This window comes from Cydia amplana, chromosome 4, assembly GCF_948474715.1.
Source record: "Cydia amplana chromosome 4, ilCydAmpl1.1, whole genome shotgun sequence".
Lineage (NCBI taxonomy): Eukaryota > Metazoa > Arthropoda > Insecta > Lepidoptera > Tortricidae > Cydia > Cydia amplana.
Window position 1 is genome coordinate 2,241,649 of NC_086072.1, and position 13,077 is coordinate 2,254,725.

The following is a 13,077-nucleotide window of genomic DNA, read 5'->3' on the forward strand; positions in this document are numbered from 1 at the left end:
GTTCTTCAAGAGCTCCATAACAATCATGATGGTATAGTTATCACCAAAGCAATGGCAAGGAGTTATTTCTGGTGGCCTGGTCTCGACAGAGATATAGAGAGCTTGATAAATAATTGCCAAACTTGTAAGGAAGTAAGGAATATGCCAGCCAAAGTGACGCACAGATGGATTACCCCACCAAAGGCTTGGTCTAGGCTGCATATTGATTTTGCAGGGCCTTTCATGGGCAAAGTTTTCTTAATATTAATTGACGCTTACTCAAAATGGCCGGAGGTCAAAATAGTTAGTGACCAAAGTTCAAGTATGGTAATTAATAAGCTAGAGGAGATATTTGCTGAACAAGGGCTGCCAGACACCATAGTGAGCGATAACGGGAAAGCGTTTACGTCAGAAGAGATATGTCAATATTTTAAACAGAATGGTAGACATATACTGGTACCTCCATATCATCCTGCGTCTAATGGACAGGCAGAAAGAACGGTCCAGACAATAAAATTGAAGTTAAAAAAGATGTCACATCTCCCATGGTCAACCAGACTGCAAAAGATATTGTATGGGTTGCGGACAACACCCAGTTCTGTCACCGGTAAAACACCCGCGGAACTCCTTAACAATAGACGTTTCCGAACTAAATTTGATAGGCTACACCCTCTTTCGATTCAAGAAAAGGAGACAGAAGATATCCAGGAAAATGAAACAAAACGTGTGAGAGAATTTAGAGTGGGAGAGACAGTCTGTTTCAGGAACTATAGAGCTGGGCCGAGATGGTTAGAAGGGACAATAGTCAAAAGGATTGGAGTGTTAAGATATAAAATTAAACAAGGAAATAAATTATTTATTAGACATGTCAACCAAATGCTTGGTTTTACTAGAAGTGGCACAGAAGAAGAACCACAAGCGGAAATCAAGGCAAGTAATAGTAAAGAAGTTCAACAAGGGGAAGAAGAAAGAGAAGATGAGGGTTTTGGCACATTAAGAATCCCTCCACCAAGTCAGTGGGCAGAGATGATTGGTGTTAAAGGTCCAGAAGAGTGTGTAGTACTGGATTCGGATGATACAGTGCCTAGAAATGAACTGAACAGTAATAAACGACCCCGGTCAAGTGAAAGCCCACCGTCCAGCAGACCATCCTTGAAAAAGATAGCTCTTCAAGGATATGGTAGTACAGACATTGAGTCTGATAGTGGAGATGATGAACATTAGAGTGCAGATAGCCAATAGTTAGGTAGTTACTAAATAATAACAAAGACTATGAAAGCATGTTAGGGTATTAGTGAACAATATAGTTTAAGTGTATAAACAGTGTAGTGCAAAACTGACTTTAAATATTGAATTCGAAATATAGTGAAGTGTCATCTATCCAGAGGGAAAGGCATGTTATATATTGACATGTGTGGGTAGATAAGAAGATCTGCGGGTACCCCCAGTTCGGTTCTAGCCAGCAAGCCAGCACACGTACGTAACAGTAGCAGCAACCAACGGAGCAGCAGCTGACGTTTAACAATGAACTGCACTACATTGATAAGGTAAGATACGTTTGTCCATAAAACTCAAGCGAGTGCTGAAGCGTCTTCAAACTATGGCTAGAGAACATACTAGACTGCAACGGTACCAAAGACAGACTGCACAACAAATATTGACGTTGAAGAATGAACTGCACTCCATGAAGAGAGATAAGGTAGGTTGTTTTATACATAATGTCTCTGAAACGTGTTCAAACTGCGGCCAGGGAGCATATTAGACTGCAACGGTCACAAAGACAGACTGCACAGCAAATATTGACGCTGAAGAACGAACTGCACTCCATGAAGAGAGATAAGGTAAGTTGTTTTATATACAATATCTCTAAAACGTCTTTAAAATATACCAAACTGAAACACTAGCAATGGCAAACGGAGCAGCAGCTGACTTTTAACAATAGACGACACTACATTGATAAGGTAAGATACGTTTGTCCATAAAACTCAAGCGAATGCTGAAGCGTCTTCAAACTATGGCTAGAGAATATACTAGACTGCGACAGTCACAAAGACAGACTGCACAGCAAATATTGACGCTGAAGAACGAACTGCACTCCATGAAGAGAGATAAGGTATGTTGTTTTATACATAATGTCTCTGAAACGTGTTCAAACTGCGGCCAGGGAGCATACCAGACTGCAACGGTCACAAAGACAGACTGCACAGCAAATATTAACGTTGAAGAATGAGCTGCACTCCATGAAGAGAGATAAGGTATGTTGTTTTATACATAATGTCTCTGAAACGTGTTCAAACTGCGGCCAGGGAGCATACCAGACTGCAACGGTCACAAAGACAGACTGCACAGCAAATATTAACGTTGAAGAATGAGCTGTACTCCATGAAGAGAGATAAGGTAGGTTGTTTTATATATAATGTCTCTGAAACGTGTTCAAACTGCGGCCAGGGAGCATACCAGACTGCAACGGTCACAAAGACAGACTGCACAGCAAATATTAACGTTGAAGAATGAGCTGTACTCCATGAAGAGAGATAAGGTAGGTTGTTTTATATATAATATCTCTGAAACGTGTTCAAACTGCGGCCAGGGAGCATACCAGACTGCAACGGTCACAAAGACAGACTGCACAACAAATATTGACATTGAAGAACGAACTGCACTCCATGAAGAGAGATAAGGTAGGTTGTTTTATATGTAATGTCTCTACAACGTCTTTAGGGATACTACAACGGTAGCAGCAACCAACGGAGCAGCAGCTGACGTTTAACAATGAACTGCACTACATTGATAAGGTAAGATACGTTTGTCCATAAAACTCAAGCGAGTGCTGAAGCGTCTTCAAACTATGGCTAGAGAACATACTAGACTGCAACGGTACCAAAGACAGACTGCACAACAAATATTGACGTTGAAGAACGAACTGCACTCCATGAAACGTGATAAGGTAAGATCTCAATCTATTCAATAGGGAATATTACGCGAAACTCTGCGTAGGGGACAGACAGTAAACAATTTCGTCATTTTCGTTTGCCATATAACGAAAAGAGATGATGAAACGTGACGTTTTCAACTAAAAGGTATCACATTCTTGTCGATAAGGTTGATTTCAAATGCAATTTTTATGGAAATAGTAGGTACCTTATTGACAAGCGACAAGGTTACTACTTAAACCTTTTGATTGAGAATGGCACAAATGTTTAGGCAAATCGCAATACCAAACTGTTATGTAGCATCACGTGCATTTAAACCTTTGAACAATTTACGAATGTTCGTAAATGTAATGTAAAAATAAATATGTATATCAAAATGAATGTAAGCGTAATTTACTTAGATTAAACGCTTTACTTAGATTAATATTTATCTGTCACTCTTTTTTATAGGTGAAATTGATCCAACGCATGCGCGAGGAGGCAAAACGTCACCAACAGGCCGAAGCGGCAAGAGCCAAGGAGGTAAAAACAATTATTAATTAGTACAGATCAAAGATCTGTATTTATAAAATCATTTATTTTATAGTTATATTAACCAACGCGCGTTTTATACTGAATCACAACCAACTTGTCAGTAGAACGAGGTGCGAAATTATTTTTTTCTATAGGAAGTCAACTTTTTCTACTGACAAGCGCCAGAGTATAATTAATTTAGTGTCTGTCGACAGGTGGCTCAACTACGGAAAGAATCTCGCAAGAATGCCAACATCATTAGGTCTCTAGAAGCTGAAACAAGATTAAAAGAACAGGTAAAATACTCGGTAACTATAGTTCGTTTATTTAGCATTAAAAAAAGACTACGCGGTCTTGACGTGTCTTTTAATTGAAAAACGCTTTTAAAATCGGTAACTATTACTTATGGAAGCATAAGAATGTAAATAATCGTTATGGTTCATAATAGGCTACATGACAAAAAAATTTTTATGGTATCAATCGATCGGGTTTGTTTTTAGGATCAAATGTCTATATGGGACCCATTGCATTAAAGTAACACAAAAGTCAGAAATTGTAGTCAAAGTCCGACAGTCGCACTTCACTCGCGAAACGCCCTATACAAAACGGACAGAGGCCGTGACGTCATCGCCCATCTTGTAGTATGGACAAAACAAGAAAATTGCGTTTTTGTCGGTGAAATATTGCGTTTATGTATATAGTTGCTATACAATATTTTTTTGGATGAAATGTAAGGAATCGAATGGTACCCTTACTTTTATCGTTTTTGGAAGTTAAAAAAAAACTTAAAATTTTAAACTTTCAGGTCCTGTAATTTTGAAATTTTTTAATATTTTATTTTAATATCCACATTATTGTGATAAATTGCTCGTTTGCTATCTATTTTACTAGATTTTGTTATAAAATTCAACATGTGTCATCATCCCTATTGTTACATATTTGCCGTGACTTATTCAAAAGTGTTTTTAATTAAAAAGACACGTCAAGATTGTTTACCTTTTTTCTAGTGCTAAAAAACGAACTATATGTCGATTACTGCATTAGAATACTACATACCACTAAATTTGTGTTATGTCTCGTAAAAAATATTTAAAAGGTGTCAACTATACAATTTTCTTCCCCTAAAATCGATAGACAATACTTGCCTTCAGAATTAAATTTTATAAACTGCTTGTGTGGATGCGGGGAGTACAATCGCCCACACTGTTAACTGTCCATCGGTGGACCGCATGGTATAATAATATACTCCGACTGGTACTCTCTTCCGACCACGTGACTGACACAAGCCTACGTCATCATGCGACAGCGCTATATAAAGTGACAATGTTATTGTGACGTAGGCTTGTGTCACACTGGGAAGAGAAGACCATGTTTTATTAGACTATGGGTGGACCGTATTACAAAAGGCATAAGATCCACCGATGGAAAGTCAAGAGTGTTACAGTTTGTACTTGAGAACTTATCAAGTTTTTATATTTTATTTTATTTTGTAGGTATTAAAACGGAAACAGGAAGAGGTCTCTATATTACGACGGGGCCATCGCGACAAGCTCAGCAGTCGGGCAGCGGGAAGACTTCGCGGTACGCCCTTTTATTAACGCATCTTATTTCTTATACAAAATACTAAGAGAAACTCTCTTATCATATTAAAATACTTAATTACACAAACGGGTCTACCGCGATATAATTTCATTGTTTTTACCTTAAATTTCGACGTTTCAGCTGAGTTGCACCAGCTATGGTCACGGAAAGACCATTTTGTGTAATTAAATATGTGTACAAAACGCGAGAGTTTAAAATGTCATATTAAAATAGTCATATTGGTTGAGCTTGAGGCTTATTCTGATTGTAATAACAGGTTATGAATTTGATCTGTATTTGTTTTGGGTATGATTTTTCAGCTGTCAACAGTGACAGTTGAGGAAATGTCATCAATTGATGTGCTTTTTGCTCTTGGATATTGCAAGCATATCAAATATAGTTGGTCAAGCAGATCTTGTCAGTAGAAAAAGGCGGCAAATTTGAAAAATGTAGGCGCGAAGGGATATCGTCCCATAGAAAACTTGAATTTCGCGCCTTTTTCTACTGACAAGATTTACTTGACTAACTATAACAATCGATGTTGACGATGAAAGTTGTACCCTCCGATAATATTAGAATATTGTTTAGAATACGTAACTTGATTTGTGTTTCATATTTCTTCTCTTTGTCTACAATCCTGCACTAAGTATAAGTTTTCTGTTTGACCCATTGGTTGACTGGTAGAGAATGCCTTAAGGCATTAAGTCCGCCATTCGTACAAATTTTATCGTGCAATAAAGTTTAAATAAATAATAAAGTATACTACTTCCAGGCAACCGATCTCGTACCTCCTACCGCGAGACATGGGCCAGAGTTGAAGCCTGGCTATCCCGCGCCTGCGCAGCGCGTTCAACCCTCGGCGACCTCGAGAGCGCGCTGGAAAGGCACCTTAAGCAACGGGAACGGGCCAATCAGGAGGGCGACGGGCCTTTGCTAGAGTATCTGAAGGGCGCGATAGCTGATACGCATCATCAGATCATGCAAATCGAGGTATGTGTGAAATATTTTGAACTTTGTTACTATAGGGATAAGGCAGAAGTCAGAACGCGCTCGGTGACACGGTGACCTTGACAGCGTTCTGAAAAGGCACCTTAAGCAACGGGAACGGGCCAATCAGGAGGGAGATGGGCCTTTACTTGAGTATCTGAAGGGCGCCATAGCTGATACGCATCATCAGATTATGCAGATCGAGGTATGTGTGAAAGATTTTGAACTTTGTTACTATAGGGATAAGGCAGAAGTCAGAACGCGCTCGGTGGCCTCGAAAGCGCGCTGAAAAGGCACCTTAAACAACGGGAGCGGGCCAATCAGGAGGGAGATGGACCTTTACTTATCTGAAGGGCGCCATAGCTGATACGCATCATCAGATTATGCAGATCGAGGTATGTGTGAAAGATTTTGAACTTTGTTACTATAGGGATAAGGCAGAAATCAGAACGCGCTCGGTGGCCTCGAAAGCGCGCTGAAAAGGCACCTTAAGCAACGGGAACGGGCCAATCAGGAGGGAGATGGACCTTTGCTAGAGTATCTGAAGGGCGCGATAGCTGATACGCATCATCAGATTATGCAGATCGAGGTATGTGTGAAAGATTTTGAACTTTGTTACTATAGGGATAACACAGAAGTCAGAACGCGCTCGGTGGCCTCGAAAGCGCGCTGAAAAGGCACCTTAAACAACGGGAGCGGGCCAATCAGGAGGGAGATGGACCTTTACTTATCTGAAGGGCGCCATAGCTGATACGCATCATCAGATTATGCAGATCGAGGTATGTGTGAAAGATTTTGAACTTTGTTTCTATAGGGATAAGGCAGAAGTCAGAACGCGCTCGGTGGCCTCGAAAGCGCGCTGAAAAGGCACCTTAAACAACGGGAACGGGCCAATCAGGAGGGAGATGGACCTTTGCTAGAGTATCTGAAGGGCGCGATAGCTGATACGCATCATCAGATTATGCAGATCGAGGTATGTGTGAAAGATTTTGAACTTTGTTACTATAGGGATAAGGCAGAAGTCAGAACGCGCTCGGTGGCCTCGAAAGCGCACTGAAAAGGCACCTTAAACAACGGGAAAGGGCCAATCAGGACGGCGATGGGCCTTTACTTGAGTACTTGAAGGGTGCTATAGCTGATACGCATCATCAGATCATGCAGATACAAGTAAGTGTGAAGGATTTTAAACCTTTTATGTATAGGTATAAGTCACAACACGCACACCCCTCGGCAACCTTGAGAGCGCACTGGAAAGGCATCTTAAACAACGGGAACGGGCCAATCAGGAGGGAGATGGACCTTTACTTATCTGAAGGGCGCCATAGCTGATACGCATCATCAGATTATGCAGATCGAGGTATGTGTGAAAGATTTTGAACTTTGTTTCTATAGGGATAAGGCAGAAGTCAGAACGCGCTCGGTGGCCTCGAAAGCGCGCTGGAAAGGCACCTTAAGCAACGGGAACGGCCCAATCAGGAGGGAGATGGACCTTTGCTAGAGTATCTGAAGGGCGCGATAGCTGATACGCATCATCAGATTATGCAGATCGAGGTATGTGTGAAAGATTTTGAACTTTGTTTCTATAGGGATAAGTCAGAAGTCAGAACGCTAAATTAAGTTACTATTGGCAAAGAGAATAGATACCTAGTATAGAGGGGTCCTGTCATAGTAAATTTTGTAGTCACAGTAAATTTACTGCCATCTATCGACACACGATGAAAACTCAAAATAAAAATGTAAAAAACTAACAAAAAATGTATATATAGATAAATGATTTTATTATTTTTACATCATTTTGACCCAAGTTCTTTCACTGATACCTATGTTTTCTAATTGTTAAATATGGAACTGTGTCATCAACGTCATCCAGCCGAGCATAGGCCAAAGGTGTGTGCACCATCTATCCGAGAATGACTTTCTTGATTTACGAAGCACGTTTTTAGGGTTCCGTAGCCAAATGGCAAAAAACGGAACCCTTATAGATTCGTCATGTCTGTCTGTCTGTCCGTCTGTCCGTCCGTCCGTATGTCACAGCCACTTTTCTCCGAAACTATAAGAACTATACTGTTGAAACTTGGTAAGTAGATGTATTCTGTGAACCGCATTAAGATTTTCACACAAAAATAGAAAAAAAAATTAATTTTTGGGGTTCCCCATACTTCGAACTGAAACTCAATTTTTTTTTTTCATTAAACCCATACGTGTGGGGTATCTATGGATAGGTCTTCAAAAATGATATTGAGGTTTCTAATATCATTTTTTTCTAAACTGAATAGTTTGCGCGAGAGACACTTCCAAAGTGGTAAAATGTGTCCCCCCCCCCCTGTAACTTCTAAAATAAGAGAATGATAAAACTAAAAAAAATATATGATGTACATTACCATGTAAACTTCCACCGAAAATTGGTTTGAACGAGATCTAGTAAGTAGTTTTTTTTTATACGTCATAAATCGCCTAAATACGGAACCCTTCATGGGCGAGTCCGACTCGCACTTGGCCGCTTTTTCGTTAGACTTTATTCATCTTATACGGTGTATGTCTTTACTATTGGCAAATTTACTACTGAAATTGTTTTGTACAGGAAGAAAACGACGAGAATGAGCTTCCTCGCCTGCTGGAACAGATCGACTGCGCGGAGGCGGGCCGCTACGCCCTCTCGCGGCTGGCGGGGCTGGCGCTGCAGCACGCGCACGACGCCGCGCGCCACCAGCAGGCACTAGCCGACGCGAGGGCACAAGTCGCTCAGGCAAGATGAACCTTATTCTATGGTTAATGAAGTCGAATCTTTCAAGAGTCAAAGTTTGCTGAGTTGTGCGCTAGATGTCGCTGTACTTGTCGAAGAGATTTCTGCATCTCGCTCGTGATAATATATGACGACGTAAAATCGCTTTGCTTGAAGCTTTGGTTTACTCGGAAAGCGGTGCCGTCATATTAGTCATATAGCAGACGCAAACAGACGGCCGTCTTTACGGTGACATGTGGAAAGTTCCACGGCGTCATAATAACACACCGTCAGCCACCAAGGTCAAACGAAACGTACTTGATCACGCCTGATAAAACTACATTTTTATTTGTAGATGGAAGAAAGCGCCGAACGGGCGGCAGCGGCGATGCGGGCCGTCGGCGACCACAACCTCAACCCGTGGGGCATGGGCGCGGGCGCGCTGGCCGCCATGCTGGCCCGAGTGTCGTCCGGCACCAGCACGAGATCCGTGTCGCCGGTGGACGGGTAAACTTAGGGCTGACGAACTCGCATGCGATTATCGTTATAGTTTGTAGCTTTCTAATAGACCCCGAAGGCTAATCCTATTGTCTATTGTTAAGAAAAACCGCTCGTGCCACGTGCCACAACCACCTGCATAAAAAATCGGTACTTCGGTTACTGAGTGCCGGCGAGTCGAACGCTACAGAACCAGTCTAAAATGTGTCATCGAGATGCGTAACAAAGGCGCGTTATCGGAGAGCGCACCTACACTGGTTTTTTGAGCGTTGGACTAGCCCGCGCTCAGGTGCCAAATAGAATAATTAGGACCCTTTTTTGCAGGTAAGTAGCACGTGCGGTTTTACTGAACAATAGACAATAGGATTAGCCTTCGGGGTCTATTAGAAAGCTACAAACTATACCTTGCGGACTGTTGGTTACGTCCAAATCAACCGACCGATCAAAACCCGCAATGTAATGAAACTCGCATGCGAGTTCTCGCCTCGTCTAAATGAGCCCTTATCCATATCATAGTACGATGTCCAGAAAACACATCGTTTTCAACGCTGTGATTTTCTTTTGTCATAAAATCGGTACCAATTTTCTTACACTTGTACGGAAAGTGGTCGCACTAAGTCGGTCGGCATGGAAACTGCATGGCCTAGCCACACCAAGCGGAGTCTGCAGCGGAGGTATATAAGATAAGAGCATGAAGTGATGTTCAGAGCCCGGAATTTTCGCGGCAAAACAAAAGACTGTCGCAATCTTGCTAGAGTTAGAAACATTTTTTTTGTCGATATCGATAGTTGTGTAGGTGTGTTGTCTAATAGAAGAAAAAACAGTCCACCAAATAAAAAAAATATTAATAAGAAAATTTACGTGAGGTTTGTATAAAATTATGTACAAACAGATTGACAGATTTTGGGAACTACGAGTATATTGCTGTTCTTACATTGTTTGATATAGAAAGAAAAAGGAAACTCAGATTTTGGTTTAGAAGTAGGTACTACGTTGTTACACTTGAATAGCAAATATTATATTTTCACCTCAGCAGCTCGAACAAGGGTACTTTGCTACTTAAAAACAGTGAGCAAAATCGCATTTTGCTCACTGAGTGAGACAAAATGACATTCAAGTGACCTTAATATTCAAATGTCATCTCAACATGCGGGGTCTAATACAAGTTCGAAATACTTGGATTCTATTATCTGTGTCCCTTTCACGTCTTTAGCAAAAAGAAAGAGACAAAAAAGTTCAAACTACATTCAACGGTACATTGACGGTTTATAATAGACCCCCGAAAAACGTCAGAACGCATCGTTCCAAAATACATACGAGTATGGATTCTTAATAATTAATTAATGAAAATAAAATTTAAGATTTGATAAAAACTGATAAAAACACTATATTTTACGTAATTAATTGTACGATTAAAATAATGAACTCAAAAAATACACATAATATCACGTTAATTAAATAATTATAGTTTTAAGAATCTCTACTATAGTTTACAAACAGTAAGTATCCGCAATTCGGACCGTATCTTACAATGTTATTTTTTTTACAAAAAAAAGTTGTCGATTGAAGTGTCAATCAATTGATGGTCGTTGTTTCCATATATTACTTATTTAACTGAATTTTACTACGTTTTGTTTTTGTGTTTGATTGTGGTAATTCAACTTAATTGTTAGTATATCTTAAGAAAGCATGAGTGAATAGGTAAGTGATGAAGGAGGATTACATTTTTCAGGTTGTCTAATATGTTCTCACTGCTGAGGTGAAAAGTTTTGTGAACTACACGAGATCAAAGTTATTTACATCTCGTGCGCTTTTGAGTCCCTTACTACGCTCAAGATTCTAAATTACTACGCTCGTGAATCTACTATAGAATCTTTCGCTTGCATGGGACTCAAAATAAGCACTCGAAGAAATATCAAACTTTGATCTCTTGTTGTACAAATAACTATTTATTAACAGTTCGTTCCTCGAGCGGCCAGTGGTGACCACGAACGGCGCGCGGGAGTCTCACACGGCACCCGCTTCACCGCCAGATGACAACAGGAACTCGCCCTTCCAGCGTAACACGTAAGTACCTACTGTCGGGTACCGTGTTTAGGCAACGAAGCTTGCTGAGTTGCCTAAGTAAGGTACGAGATTGAAAAAATACTTATGTACTTATACAGCGTGTATTAATTAAGCACGTACTTTATTATTTGTTCCAAACATCGCACTTACCTGGGGTCGCCATTACATTCGATTCCTTACATTTTATTTAAAAAAATATTGTTTTGCAACAATATACATAAACGCAATATTTCACCGTGGTGACGTCACGATGTATTGCCATTTTGTTAGAAGCGTTTCGTCAGTAAAGTGCGGGTGCCAGACTTTGACCATCATTTGTGACTTTTGTATTGCTTTAAGACAATGGGTCCCATACAGACATTTGGTCCAACAAACCTGATCGACTGATACCATGCATAAAATTGTCAAATACCCTATTACAGTCATAAGTTTTTTTTTTTTGCTTAACATCGTTTTATATCACTTACGTCGTTAAAGTTGTGATTTTTCCTTGAAATGAGTTTATTTCTCTTAGGGTACGACGGGGATCAGTGCGTCTTCGAGACCTAGGCGTGTATGGCAGTGAAAACACGGAGGCCGACGTCATGACACAATCGTTATACGAGCCTGTGTCGCCAAAGCCCATACCGCTAAGTCGCGTGCCCAGTGCGCCGGGCAGCTTAAGGTAAATTGTACTTTATGCTTAATTATTTAGAGTCGAATTTACAACGTTACAATTCCTATAGGTACATACATCGATCGAGCCATAAGGATCTATAACCGGCCCAGTGCGTCGTCTTAGGCTGCTTACAGACGAGCGACAGTACGCGACACACTGTCGGCGACGGTCGCTGACGACCGCCTGCGACGGCTATCGGCGACGGTCGGTGATAGCTGTCGCGGCGTCGCTCTTGTGTTACAGCACGCAGTTGTCGATGTGTAGTTCAAGAGATAGCACGTATTTTCTTTAAACAATAATGCATCAGCATCAAAATCGTCATTACTCATTTTGAAAAAGAAAATACGTGCTCTTTCTTGAACTACACATCGAAGACTGCGTGCTATGACACAAGAGCGACGCCGCGACAGCTATCACCGACCGTCGCCGACCGTCGCCGACAGTCGCCGACCGTCGCCGACAGTCACCGACCGTCGCCGATAGCCGTCGCAGGCGGTCGTCAGCGACCGTCGCCGACAGTGTGTCGCGTACTGTCGCTCGTCTGTAAGCAGCCTTAACTTAAATTACATCTTATGTACACGACAAGAAAGTCGAATAGTCAACTTTATATCATATATTGTTCGAGAGTATTATAAAATCATAATGACTTAAAAAACTTATAGGTATATAATAATAGAGTAATAAATATTTCACGCAGCGATACAATTGCAAATGACTCGCGTCCAAAGCGTGCCAGTTTAAGGTAAACTGTATCTTTATTCAATAAATTTAAAGCTTTAATTTCAATGTCAGCACTATTGTCAAGCAATTTTTTGACCACGTAGTCTATATTTTTTAATTGTATTGTCTTAATTATTAACACACACACAGGCATAATCGTGATAATCGTCTTATCGTTATTAGCTATAAAATTGAACCACAATTATAGGAGTATACGTTCCACTTTCGCATAAATGTTCTCTGTCCACACTGTGACGTCACGCACATTTCCAGAGGGCTGCAGCCAATCGCGTCGCCGCTCACGTCACGGCGGGCCCCGCCCCCCGAGAGCCCTCGGCCAATCAGGAGGCAGCACAGCATAGCCAAGCCGGCATCATTGTACGTATCGTATTTTTTATTGTAACTCTCGTAGCACAGTT

General features: G+C 41.0%; 2 protein-coding genes across 2 annotated transcripts in view; one reads left to right on the top strand and one right to left on the bottom strand.

Moving 5' to 3' along the window:
* Positions 1–13,077, top strand: part of LOC134663101 (kinesin-like protein KIF21A) — a 99,843-nt gene that overhangs the window by 70,036 nt on the left and 16,730 nt on the right. The window contains exons 13-21 of the mRNA XM_063519434.1: positions 3,363–3,434; positions 3,641–3,721; positions 4,919–5,006; positions 5,779–5,996; positions 8,575–8,739; positions 9,071–9,222; positions 11,173–11,280; positions 11,795–11,944; positions 12,932–13,036. Of these exons, the coding sequence (XP_063375504.1) occupies positions 3,363–3,434; positions 3,641–3,721; positions 4,919–5,006; positions 5,779–5,996; positions 8,575–8,739; positions 9,071–9,222; positions 11,173–11,280; positions 11,795–11,944; positions 12,932–13,036 (1,139 nt within the window). The remainder of the gene's footprint in view (positions 1–3,362; positions 3,435–3,640; positions 3,722–4,918; positions 5,007–5,778; positions 5,997–8,574; positions 8,740–9,070; positions 9,223–11,172; positions 11,281–11,794; positions 11,945–12,931; positions 13,037–13,077) is intronic.
* The window catches only part of LOC134663071 (beta-arrestin-1), a 191,026-nt gene that overhangs the window by 45,919 nt on the left and 132,030 nt on the right, over positions 1–13,077 (bottom strand). The window lies entirely within an intron of this gene.